Below are 14,462 nucleotides of genomic sequence, written 5' to 3' on the forward strand. Positions count from 1 at the left end.
ATTGCCCGTCGAGGACACCCCTTCATTGAAACAGCTATGAGTAATCAATTGCTAGTCTATGCGCGGTAACAGTCTCTGATCTCTTTCGATGGCTGTTTTGATTACTTTGGAAAAGTAATTACCTGGAAAAACTGACTGCGATGAAATAATCAATTTGATGTTCTTGGATGATCTCTGTATGAACTCATTTAATTTCCACCCCTTTTTTTGAATCCTTCAGTACATGGATGCTTCATTTTACGGCCATTGCAGGACACTATGGAGGTTGTTGAACGGATGAAAGGGAAACGGGTTATTAAACCGATTGTTTACGGGAATACAGCTACACCATTTGGTTATAAAAGAGAGTCGGATCAACACACTCACCAGTGGACAGTATTTCTGAAGATGTTTAATGACGACGATCCTTCGGATTTTATTCGAAAAGTCCAGTTCAAACTTCATGACAGTTACGCTGTTAACACAAGAGGTGAGCGTTTTGTTGTAACAACGTCTCCGAACATAAAACTTATAACTCTGGCCGTGGAAAAATTAATACTTTTGTTTAATTTACATTGCATTTACGGGGACTTTTAACAATGTAGCAATATTTGTTACATCGGGTCTTGTTTCACCTTGCATTCCTTATTCGCATCTACTGGAAAGTCGTTGTCTCTACTAAAGTTGGTTGCAGTTTGCGACAAACCTCCCTATGAAGTTACCGAAACTGGATGGGGAGAATTTGAGGTGCAGATGCGGATTTATTTCTCTGATGTAAATGAAAAGCCGGTAAGATCCTTCTATTACTCGACTATTCATCATGGACTTGCGATGGTTTCTTCATGTTGTGTAGTTTCTTCATTTTCTTTCTGGATAGTTTGTTCATTATCAACAATCAGCTTCCCTTGTTTTCCGTTTAGGTGACCGTGTTTCACTATCTCCGATTATTTCAACCTGTTTTCACTCTACCGAACGGTACAACTCAAGTGATTGCAGAACATTATGATGAAATTGTGAGTTATTTACGCAAGTCTTTCGTACTGATATAAGGGAGGCGGTTCTGCCTTTTCTAGTATCGATCTTCAATGAATTATTTGGGCACTATAAGTACTCTTTTGAAAGAACCGTTGCAAAAGTATTCCCATGCCGGGAATCGAACCCGGGCCGCGTGGGTGAAAACCACGAATCCTAACCACTAGACCACATGGGACTTGGTGGCGAGATTTTCCTCGTCAATAAAATAATGTCGAGACAAATTCCTGTCCGATGAAGCTGATCTTGTTCCCATATTTTCTGATAGGGTGAATATCCAGTAAGAAATGCTAAGAAAAACTCAGAATATCACCGAATTGTCGGTATTTAGATCGGCTTGCCAATTTTTTAGACTACGATAGATTTGCAACATATGCTAACGTGTTGAAAAAGTGATCTTCCCTACCTTACTAAAAGAAATTCCCCTCGTGAGGAATTCAGGAAGGAATTGAATTCATAATAGTTCATATTTTTATCTGAGCAACTACTTTCAAACATGGACTTAAAAAAGGTGGACTGAAAGGCTTTCTCAGCTTTTGTTTTTTTAACATCGTTAATCGCCGATCAAGAAACTAGAGAATGCGGCGCAGATGCTATGCCTCTGCTTTTTGATCTCTGCAGTTGTTATAGTTAGGAGAAGGACCATAACCTTTTTCAAGTCCTCTCTTATTGAAACCTCGGCATTTGGAAGTGTATTTATGTTTTCTTGTTATGCCAACGAGGTTTAGGTGAAACTTTTTCATCGGCCTGACGTTTCGACAAACTCGTCTTTATCAAAGGCATGAAAATGGTTCACCAGGTGCTCCGCAGTGGTAAATAACTGCAAATTATTTTTTTTTTCTCTCCAAAAAATTTGGGAACATACTGAAAAGGTTTAATAGAACCATATTTCTCGAAGGAGTTACTGGCATCGTAAGTTGTTTCCGCATCGTACATCGTTCAATTTTTTTTTGTGGAATGTTGCAGAAAACTGTTTCTTTACACAAATGTACTCATTTCAGTCTAGTTCTTTTTTCATTTAAAAAATGGAATTAAAGAACATGTAAATGTGCTATGTTGGATGAAGCGTATGGTAGACTATTCATCTACATACCACTCAACTCATTTCTTGATGCTTTGCAAAATTCTTCCCATGCCGGGAATCGAACCCGGGCCGCGTGGGTGAAAACCACGAATCCTAACCACTAGACCACATGGGACACAGCAGTGTTTGTATCACACTTCTTCAGATAACTTCAATGTTTGTCACACACATGTGGATTAAACAGCTGCGACTGTAATTTTAACATATATATGAGAACAAAATTTTTTGATTCGTCTTCATACTGATTGCAGTTTACATCTTAGTAGTCAGATGATCAGTGGTCTGAACTAATAATTTCTGTCTGAGAGGTGGGCTTATGAAAGATGCTAACCAAACTTACCGCAACTTCTCCCTCTGAATGGTAAATAGACGCTGGTTTTCGACCTACCATCAAAGCAAATTACCAGTCAACCGCTCGGTGCTGTCCTGCAATTTATAATAGTTTCCTTGTGTCTGTACCACAGTTGGATGATCGCCGTTGGGTGTGATGCTTTTAAAATATTCATCGTTGGAGGCTTTAGCTGCACATAGAAAAATTTTATGGTTGTGTCGAGACCTCTAAATCTTTCTCTTTAAAACTATTTTTGAGTTTCATATCGATGAGATTTCAAACCAAGGATGATTTTAACAACACATTAGAAGATTTTTGTGCGGAGTTTCCCGAAATATAAGGATAGTTGATTTTGGCACTGATGCACATCTAAATATTATAGAAAAGTCAGAGACTTTGAGGCAGAGAGACAACAGTAGTTTGCCTCTAACTAAAATCTACTAGTCAAATGATTACTGACCTGCTTACGAATTTGAAAGCTTGTATATGGGAAGAAGTTTTGTGAAACGAGAACATTTTTGCCCTGATTTCATTTATTGCCACGTATCTGCACTGGAGTTATGGCTTAGTGGATTTGATTTGATTTTCTTCTGAACGTATTTTATGCTTTCATGTTCATGTAGAATTTGGCGGATTGTTAGTATTAGTTAGTATCCCTTTGCTATTCAGTCGTACACGGAGACTTTTCAGGTGTTTCAAGAGCCGACCATACCAATGTACAAGGTTTTGACAGCTGGTGATGGTAAAAAGCACGATAGGAAGAAATTCCACGCTGATTGTAAGTCGGTTTTGTTCGCGTTTGTTTTACACATTCTATAAGCACTACCATTCAAATACAAATCGCCAGTGTGCGATCAAAGTGATGAATGTTTCCACATTTGTTACTTTGGTTTTTTACTGCTTGGCTGGCCTACTCATCTTTTTTTTCTAAACGGAAAGTATACTCTAACTTCGAAAATTTTTTTGGGAGATAATGCCCCAATAAAACTCAACTTTTTTTTCCTCACATACTGATTTTTTCCTCACATACTGATTTTTTTCGAACGATATGGTTTTAGTTTAAAGTTTGTCAAGTGAATTTCCTGCTCCGGTTGGAACTTTCTTTGGTCATGTTTCAAAACATTAAAAAAATTAGGTTCTAGGTTCTAGTAAGAAATTGGGTTCTAGTTATAAATAGTAATCAGTCCCTCAGTTCCCATCCTCAAACCCGGCGCTCTTACTACTTTTTGAGTTGTTATCGACTTGGGTATTAACTTTTCTTTTCTTTCTCTTGGATCTGGATAGTTGTGGTAGCCTTGGAGGCTGGAATCTCAGGCTACTGCGGAACTAAATCTTTCTTGTAGGCTTTTGTTGGACAATAGAGCACTAGTTGTTTGTGTTATGTCGTAATCTACGGTTTTCGTACGGAGTACTCCCAAGAACTCCCATCTCGAAAACGAAGATCAAACAATTCCAGTTTTTCTCTATTTGCGTTTTACTTAGGCAGTAGTCTTGATGTTATTGTTGTACGTTTGAGTCATGTAGCAGGAAGATGTCGGTTTCAAATTCCTGAATAATAGTATTTATGAGTATTTGTAAGTCTCCGTAATCTCTTATGAGTGTTTTTTTTTCCTCGATTTTTCTGTGATGTTATAGTGCGGACTGTTACGCTATTTTCTGTTTAAGTAATGCAAATATGTCGTCGGACGGTGCAGAATGTTAATGTGGCAAAGGAGGAGATTCAACAAGAGATCGACGATTTGCGCGAATCACTACGTGCTGCACACAAGCTTACACTACGTTATAAGGCAGGAAATGATCCCGATTCGAACAGTTCAACTCCTGATGTTTCCATATGTCAGTAGGATTTAAAAAAGTTGAGCTATTTGTTAATTCATTAGCTTCAAGCTCACCCCAGTAATTCCAAGGATCTCCTGGACTTAGTTATTCTGTCTCTGGTAGTTTCTTGTTGGGGCCTTATGGAACTACTCCACATTTTCAGATTGAGTACCATTTTTTTTCTCGAGATTTTATGTCACGGGTATTTATTTCGAGTAAACGCTTGTTTTGTTTTTTTTTTTCGCGTCTTTTAAAACTTGTGAAACAGCAACCCCTCGTGCTGTTACATACGTAATCATAGAAAGAACAGAGTCATGGGCTCCCAAACCTACCAAACTGTTACCTACTGCTTTTCCCTGAGAGATATTAGGATATTTTTCTGCGATTAAACCAACCCGTGAATAACTTGTATATATGTCGTGTATCTAAGCCTTTTTGTGGTTGCTTCATTCACCAACGTCAGTCATATATTCCTGCAGTAGTCCATCAGGGCAAATATTCAGGAATTTTAGGTATCGTTTTTAAAAAGAAAACGATCTATTGGTATTCTAGCTGTTCGGAGTGAACTTGGAATTTTTGCATTGTTCATTTTTTTCGATTTCGCTGTATATCAATCGAAAACTTGAGTTTTGCAGATTGCAGATGTTTTGATACTCCTAAAATTCTTGGTGGGGAAGAAAAAAAAAAGTAATTCTTACGCTTATACGAATATTACATTATACAAGTTAGAATAAACATTAGTATATATTGAGATTGATATTTATGAGTTTACACATAGGCACATGTGGGTTGACCCCAACCGAAATATCGTCACTCTCAAAGAAAGCGGGGAAAGCAGCGTATAGCGAGACATTTGATTTGGAGGGTGTAAAGCTGGAGGGACGAATTCCGTCGATGAAAACTGATTAAGGGCAAAATTAGTGGGTAGTTGGAGCAGATACATGTACAGAGGTTCTAGAGCGAAGGATAGAAATTACATCCTGACTATCTGACGATTAGTGTCGATTGCTCCAATCTTGTGAGCAACTGCCGTAGTTACTCGTGTGGTTTTAAAATGCCTTCTGTAAATCTTCATATTCTATTAATGCTTATTTAGTTTTTGGTTGTAGTGATATTTACTCGATTTTGAAACCAGGTGCTTTGCATGTTTTGTAAAAATTACCGTGAATTATCCAATCGTCATGTAATTTGTAATGTACTTGTTAAAGGCATCACCCAACGAATCTGGGGTGATACGGGTTTCAGGTGGGTAATGCCTACACGGGGTCGTAGATTGTGAAGTGGAGGGTACTTCCCGCCCCTCCTGCGATTCGTCCGAATTTGGTTTTCGAAAAATCGCAGGAGGGAAGGGCGAGAGGAGCGCAAGTGTTGCGTATTGGAACAGAAACCGTCGTAAGAAACAGTTCTGGGGTTGTCCATTTACACTGATACAGGGAGAAATGTACAGAATCACCCTCTACTCCACAATCTGCGACCCCGTGTAGGCATTACCCTCCTGAACCCGTACCACCTCAGACTGAGTGAAATTACTGATCCAGAGCCAATGTGACTGAGCAAGTGATTTAAAGGCATCACTCCACGAATCTGAGGTGGTACGGATTTCAGGTGGAGCATTCGTATACGGGATGGGAGACTATGGAGAGGGGGATGATTCCGTCCATTTCTTCCTAATTGCCGTAAAAAAACGGTCCGGAAGACACTTCTTCAGGCGTTTTGGCGCACTATTTTCTACAGGAGTTCGACTGGAGCGCGCCGGCCTTGTGCGACGCCGCATCTTCCGGGCCGTTTTTTACGGCAATTAGGAACAAATGGACGGAATCACCCCCCTCTCCTTAGTCTCCCATCCCGTATACGAATACTCCACCTGAAATCTGCACCACCTCAGATTCGTGGGGTGATGCCTTTAAATCACTTGCTCAGTCACATTGGCTCTAGATCAGTAATTTGACTTATTGAGATAACTCCCTGAAGAGCATATCTAGTCAGATCCGAGGAAATCATCAAGGATACATCTACTCCAGAGATCTGAATTTTCTTGTATTGTATTTATTTACATGGTATTTAGTAAAAAAAAATAGTAGTATATTTTAGTACTAGTATATTTAGATTGAACATTGTGTTTTACTGTATCAGATATCCTAGTAAAAAGTAGCATATCACGAAACTGACGTAGTATAGAAACCTAATGATAACATAAAGTTCGGTGTGCGGACGACGAATATGAACGTGGCCCGGCTCAATTCTCACAGACGTTTAAGAAAAACAGCGCGAGAACAGCGTTTATTCACATGAGGTACGTGAAAACGAGCCATACTTGCTCCGGTTCCCTCACAGCCTAATCATTGGTTTTACTTGAAAAGGCTGGTTAGGAGATCTCGTTGATCTCCAACCGCTCTTTTCTGGATGCCGCACGTGGACAAAGATGGAGCGTTAAAACTTACCTCATCGGAACAAACGTCGACGACCTCCATGAATCAAGAATCAGGACTGTCCAGTTTTCGAAAACAAAATTACGTCTCACCTTTTGGCGTCGTTGCCTTAGTCCGAGCCAAGTACAAAATCAGGATTATTCAGTGTATGTGGTTGAAGTGAAAGATCAATTACAAAAATACTGCCCATTAATTTCTGCTTAAGCTTATTTTCAGGGCAGAGAACTTCTATGTGATAGATGTGAGCGAATAGTGAGTGATCTGCATGAAACCAGAAATATTGACGAAAAAGAGGGTAATGCTGAGTGGGCCAGAAAAAAAAGGGGAAAAAAATAAGAACGTTACATAGAGGAATCGATAGGTTGTTGAAATTTCGCTTTGTGAACAAAGCAAATATTTTAAAAAGTTATAGGTAAGAGACGTTCGTGTTCCCTTGAAAACGTTCGATATGTTGGAAAAAGAAACCGTTAAGTACATATAAGTTTACGTTGTGCTAATCCTAATGCTAATGTGCCATGGAATTTATTTCCTTGTTATAGCTCCAAAATTCAGCTTTCTAGGTGGTTATATGTTATAAAAAGGAAAGAAATTCCATGACACAATTAGTTGTGGAATTTATCATAAGCTACTGTTGTCGTTTCAGTCTTATAAAAACAAAACCAGACTGATGTCCTTGTCGTTACTAGTATAAACTCTCGGCTATGATCAGACTTCCGGCCTTCTTTGGGCTTCTGTTTCGTTCGGATCAAGCGATAGTGTTCATCACTTTCTTTTTCTAAGAAAAAAGAGATATACAATTTGCTTTCGGTTTCTCACCTTGCTTTAGATTTCACGCACATTTTTTTTACTTCACAAAATTCTGCTGTTTTATGTCATTAAGCACTCTAACATTTTATTTCCAATGCAAACCTGTAACTGTATTGAATTTGACAGTCACACCTAAAAATTACTATCAATGAAGACGCTACAGACAACATCTGCCCTCCAAATAAACGTTATAAAATGTCAGTATAAGTACACATCACGTCGCAAGCTTTATTATAAGGCTTTTTTTAAACTTAGGAAGCATATGAATCTTATATTATCTCCAATATCTTATGGATCTTATATTATCTCTAACTCTAATAAAAGAAGTTTGTGGCGAAAGATACTTTCATTTCTAACACTGACAAGTGAAAATTAAAGAGCTAGTGCTAAATAAAATAAAAAAAAAATTAATTAGTGCTTAAGCCACCTTTATAATTGAATGTATAAACAATAACGAAAAGATGATACTATTTGCTATTGGTGTGAAATTTACCAAATTCTGCTCCTTTTAAATCTTCGAAATGCTGCCGTTTATCTATACACGGAGTGGAAAGGGCAGTAAATATAATTTACAGAAAAATCGGAGTAAGATACTGAAAAAGAAATTTTTGGCAAGTATAGAAATATAATACACTTTTTTATATAATGTGTCAGTAGATTTTCTACATTAGAAGAATTTCTGCTGCAGATGTTTGCAGATCTGCACAAACTCAGTACTTTTTGCATCAATCACCTATGCTGTTTCCAAGTATATCCCGGTTTTGAGCAGGAATTCGAGTTAAAATGGAAAAAAAGGACCAGCCTTTGGTGTGCGTTACAATTATATCGCAGCGACATTCCATGAATACGAAAACACGAAGCAGTAATTTTCTTCCAGTACATAGCAATTAAAATATAATACAATACCAAGGAAAATGTCAATCCATACTTTTTGAACTACATATGTATAGTAATGATCAAATATGAAGTTAAGTTAGTACCCAAATAGGAATATCTGACATCCTGATCTGACAATGAGTTAGAGGATATTACTGGAATAAAACAGATTAATTGGACGTTGGAGAAGAAGAAGGAGAAGAAGAAAAAAGATTAAGGAATAATAATAAATTAATGATAACAAATGTAGTAATAATAGTAATGGTTATAAAAATAATAACGAAAGAAGACTCAGGATAATCTCAAGCTTTTCCAACGCAGTGTACAGTAGTAAAACTACTATTTTTTTCATTTTACTGCAGATACATCTACTTACGGTGATTGAGATGTGAATTCTTAATTCCCTACTATGGTGGTCTTTTCGAGCAGATTTCAGAAAAAAATAAAGCATTCAACTAAAAGAAAAAATTTGGAAGAACGTATAGAACGTATACCGTTGAAAATTCTTAACAACCATCAAAAGAACTTTGTTTTTTCGAACTTCAGATTTTAGATAAAGCTATTATAGTGATAATTATGGAATAATTTGTAAAAAGTAACACATTCCTATACGCATGAAAGAAATGGATGGGACTTTATTATGATGATATTAGAAGTATCACAAAACACCATAACGCAAATAAAGTTTATGCAACTCTTCCTAAAGCAAATAAAATTTCAATAATATTAAAGTATAATTGTTCTGTTTGAAAAACATAGTGGCTAATAATAGTAGCTGAAAACCATTGTCTGTTGAATTGTACATAGTTTTCAAATATCTTAGGAAGCATGTCATGAATTTCTAGTTTTGCTAACATTAGAAATTTGTCAATCAAAGCTCAATATTAAATCGATAACATTATTATTTCGTAAGTCCGTAAGAGCCCTGTAATACTAAAACGAAATAATCTTACAGTTACACAGCTGGCTTTACTGATATGTCCACTAATTTGAGTCACACAGTTGTACTCAGGATCATTAGTGAATTTTTAGATCCATGTTATGAAAATTCTAATAAAAAAATACAATATTCCTGACTTTTTCAAGTACTTGCTTTACATCCATCATTATACGGGCATCAACGAAATCCCCACTCCATGAAAATAGTAATTTCTTAGAGATTCAGACATACGAACCCTTTCTAAAAGCTTTTCAATAACACTAGATAGCTTATATAGATGCGTGGCCGTTTCATTGCATGTTAGAGTTTTTTTTTTCAAAAATATTATTTTAGAACAACCGAAGGGCGTAGAATAGTCAAGAATTTTGTGCGGAAAACCCCTACTGGTCCCTCTCGGATTGGCTCGCCCCTCTCTTCAAAAATTTGCGGCTCGGAATGCAATCGATAATGGTTTTGGCGCCGCCAGACTGTAATGACCTTGCGCAGAGTGTTCGATCCCGAATGCTCTTTGAATTTTCCAACCGTCCATCCAGCAGGACTCAGCAGTACCATTGAGCTGATATTCGTCCGTACAATAAAACTACACTCAAAGCCAGACTTCAAAAATTCTCCGATTTATCACCTTAAAAATTTTTTTTTCGAAGAACTGGGTCAAACAATTCGCAGAAATGTTTCGTCTTAATGAGCGCAGTTTTTCCCCCTCTTATTTTTGGCTTCGTAGCAACTCCACTCTTTCGATTTCAATAACGTTACTGGGTTCGGGTCAGTCTGGATATTTGTTGTGTGCTATTAGCTCAGCGTAAGTCAATACGTGACGCCACTCGATGCCATCCTACACAAATGTCCTCCTCTTCCTCTGCACCTGGTGCTTGACACCAATGTCCCTGCGTAACGATAAAATAAATTCACAACATGCTTCTTGACACTTTTACAACATCACCGAGGACTACGGTAGAATTGCCTCCGGTGAAGTTAGGAAGAGAGATATTTGTGAATTTTTTTTGTGCCAGATTATCTTATTCCTGCACAGTCCTCATTATTCGATTTTATACGAGCCCAAAAAAATTATCTACAGTACTTTTCTCACTCAAAATTTACTTTTGATGCATCCCGTTCTCGAATAAAAATAAACAAATAAAATAAATAAATGAATAGTTCATTTAAAACATTACGGAATCTGTAAATGCTCCTATCCCCTTAGCTTATAATTTTTTTCTGAGCTCACCTCTTTGCGATGTAAGAGATGAGGCTCCAAACTTCTTAGCCTAGAGCAGCAACGAAAAAATGTAGCTGCATCGAATGTGATCGTTACATACTAATATGTAATTCTTAATTTTTTCTAAATCCCTTCAGTGTTAGACGATGAAAAATTATAAATTTTTGAAATTGGAAAATTTGTTTTTCATGAAATTTTCAGTAGGAAAGTTTCACTTTGAGCTTTAAGAAAAGCCGCGGGCCATCAACGTCAACTCGTAACGGCTAAGAAGTAAGGTTTTCAACAGAAATCTCTCTTTAAACTTTGACACCGACAAAGTATTGCGATGAAGTTGTAAGTATTCGTTTCGCTTGATATTTTCTGGGTTTCCCTGGGTTCGTCATCCCGTATTCCGTGGATCAATACAACGAACGATAAGTGCATCAACACAAGACATTAACGACGACAAACCCATGCAGAGGTGAAACCATCTGGCTTCAGATTAGAGCGACGATTTATTATCGAGCCAGAAACGAATGCACATCAATTAATTATCTATGCAATTATTTATTATTTAATACCGAACGCGAAATGACGATGGCATGTAAGTCCTCACTGAACGGTTTGCTATAGATGAAGAAGGGAAATGAAATGGAAACAAAGGAGAAGTTGACGATTTCTCAAACATTCTGGACAAATCTGAAATTTATGCTTATTTAATGCGACTCTGCATTTTGATGTAATTTTCGACTGCTGGGAAGTGCTGCTCTCCAAAAATCAACGCTATAAATTCGTATTGATTATAATTGGTGTAAAACAGGGCATTGTACGGTACTATGTATAACTGATAGAAAGCAGATAAATCATTGAAAATATGAAGGATTTTAAATGGACCTTAAAGCATGCTACTGCTAGAAAATTACGAACCATCCACATTGGAAAATGGCTACTCCGTCCATCCAAAAGCTACATATCTACGGTTAAAGGTTGTATCTGCATTTTGTGAAAGGATTTCCTTATAAATCATCAAAGCTCAATATAATAAATATGGCAATAATGCAATATAGATGGTATATTGTATTAAATAATGGCTATATCTCTTAAGTAGTGCGTTTTCACACGCAGTTTTGTCATCTTCTCATATTCCATTATTGCAGTTCTAAAAAATGGAACTGAATATTTTATTTAAAAAAAGATTTCCATTACGCAGCTCGGTAGTACTCAAATCTCTTAGATTTGCTTCAAATTAAATTTGGAATCGTGAGTAATTTGCAATGGAAGCACCCACATGGTTGACAGAAAAACGTTTTCAATTACGTTTATACTAAAAGAAAAAATTTTGGAAAAAATAAAATGAAATTTCTGCCAAAAGAAAAAAGAATAAAGCAGAGTGTTTTTGTAAACTTTGTAACATTGAACAATTACAAAGTTATCAGAAACTGCTAAATTGCAAAAGGTTATAGGATTAAGCTATACAGAGGGAAATAACAAAATAAGGGAGTGAACCACACTTCAATTTTTCAATCTGTATAAATTTTTACTATTTTTATTACTTTATCATCAAACTTTTCACAAGATCTTTCCATTAGTCAAAATCATTGCTGTGCTTAAATGACACGTTCCTCGCTATATGGCTTGAAAGAGTCGGATACACGCCATGTGGTTACAGGCTGCATTCCAAAGGAGAAATCTCCGCGCACATGCATAAATCCTCAATGTCGTAGCACTCATATGTTCTAATATGTGGCTTCGCGGGCGATCGATCAGAGAATGAAGGCTTTTTTTTGCCGTTGCTCACTGTTTGCAATAACGCAACATAAGATATTTTTCAATGGAACATACCAAAATTGTATTTTTGATCCCCATTAGACTCTATTAGTGGGACCGTACATGGAAAGTCGCCTGAGGATTGCGGCAGAATCGCCTGTACATATCAGTTATGCTCCGCTGATCACCGAAAAAAATAACTGATATGTCCAGGAGCGGGGACCAGTAGTACTAGTACTTCCATTAGTCCCGATCGCAGGCAAGGATCGCCCGGTAGCTTCTCTTCCCGCTAGGGATTTGAAGAGCATCATATCTTTCCTTGAAGGACTTCATAAAGAGGTCTGACCATCAGGTCGTCTTCTTGCGGTGCCTTCGATATCCGGTGGTATCCAGTCGCTTACGGCTCCGGTCCAAAGATTGTCGTTGGAGCGCATCACGTGCTCGGACCACCTAATTAATACCTTCCTTCGCTGAAGCAGCGTTTCCGATCTTCGATCGATGACGTTGGAGTGAACTTCAAATCCTTTCTTTCACTTGCGTAAAAGGAGATACTTGTAGCATTACCCTTTCAATTGAGCGTTCTATGACGCTGATCGTATAGGAGCTCCAGCTTAGGACAGTAGAACCCTGAAAAGTTTAGAATATTCGAATTGAATGCTGACATTGTTGCTGTCGAATTATGTGCACTCTTATTTGCTTTGCTAATTTAACCATTTTATAACTGTTTATTTAACTGTTTATTCAATCAGAGTTAATAGAATCAATTCCCCTGCTTTATCTGTTAGCAGATATTGTAGACAGCTGGGAGGAAGTGAATTTCCTAACCAGTACATGGAGCAATAGGTAAAAATTTTCACGTCAACGAGGTAGAAGCATAAATGTACTTATATGGTATGCGTGCACATATAAAAGGACTTCTTTTATGTTCCAAAAGATCATTTCCAGCGATCTTTAACATGAGAAAAATTTCCAGGACCGACTTCTCATTTGTAGATTTATATTACTATTATTTTTTAAAGTTTTAGACCAGCCTAAAAATTGTTTCTACTTCGAGGTTAGCATTACACATCTGCGTAAACGCTACTCTAAGGTAAGAGTAATATTGATTGAAATTTTAGATTTCAGGAGAAATTTGGTGTTGAATTAATTGAGAACACAAGATCTAATAAAATAACAGCTGATGCCTATGTACCTACCAAGTTGCTCAGGCGGACCTTATGGGGTGAAAACTTGCGACAGAGTTTTACATCGGTTATTAGAGCTAAACTCTAAAAAAAAGTTGAAATTACTAAAAGTTAAAGGATGAAACTACGGAAATAAATTTGTGATGAATGAAATACGACTCAATGGGTCTGCTGCTTCGTAGGATAAGTCCTGTATGACATAAATGATACACAAAGACAAAGTGGGCGGTTGACAGAGGGACAGAGTTTGGTCAGTTGTTTTCTTTTTGAAGGTCTTGCGCGGCGTACTTGGAACAATATCGAGGCTTGGCAAGGAGAGAGGAGGAGTTTGATGGGATATGCATGGTATCAAAGACCTCGAACCATTTTCAGGCCTTTGAAAAAGACGAGTTTGTCGAAACGTCAGGTCAATAAAAAAGTTTCACCTAAACCTCGTTGGCGTAACAAGAAAACATAAAGAGGGACAGAGTCTTTTTTAGGATGGAGACGGAGCTTCCCGAGAAAAACTTCTAGTTTTTATTGGTTCGCTTTTATTAGATGGTTTTTGTTGAATATAACATGTCAGAGTCACTAATATCTCTGACAGTGCAACCAATTTCCGCAATCCTCCGCTTTTACGATTTCTTTTTTTTGAAGTTACTGGACAGAGGAACTTCTGGAATGTTGACACACATCGTGGATCCGGATTAACTACTAATATTAGTGCTTTACACACACTGATACGCTACGACCTACAAAAATACCATACTGTGTAGGTAAGAAATCTCGCAAAATTCCCCGTTGGTGTCCAACGCCTCTACAGTAATCAGTGCAATAAACGGCATTTACGTTCTGTCCAGATGCGATACGAACAAACAGGATAATATGCGTATTGATCCGTTGCGCTCTGATATATTATAATATATGGAGAATCGATATGAGCTCAGCTGAGCCTCGCTGTTGTCCAAGTCCGATAGAATGTAAATTTTTCTATGAATTTTTCATACAGATTTGTACACCGTGAGAAGAATAAGTTGCGTT

General features: G+C 37.4%; 1 protein-coding gene across 1 annotated transcript; it reads left to right on the forward strand.

Moving 5' to 3' along the window:
* Positions 1–258: 258 nt before the first annotated feature.
* On the forward strand, positions 259–4,270 carry RB195_003163 (uncharacterized protein; the record flags this gene model as incomplete). The annotated part of the gene is made up of 5 exons (XM_064200711.1): positions 259–469; positions 674–768; positions 900–992; positions 3,117–3,204; positions 4,092–4,270. 5 exons carry the CDS (start codon positions 259–261, stop codon positions 4,268–4,270), a joined length of 666 nt encoding a protein of 221 aa, XP_064056592.1.
* Between the last annotated feature and the right edge of the window lie 10,192 nt (positions 4,271–14,462).

Source organism: Necator americanus, chromosome IV (assembly GCF_031761385.1).
Source record: "Necator americanus strain Aroian chromosome IV, whole genome shotgun sequence".
Taxonomy (NCBI): domain Eukaryota; kingdom Metazoa; phylum Nematoda; class Chromadorea; order Rhabditida; family Ancylostomatidae; genus Necator; species Necator americanus.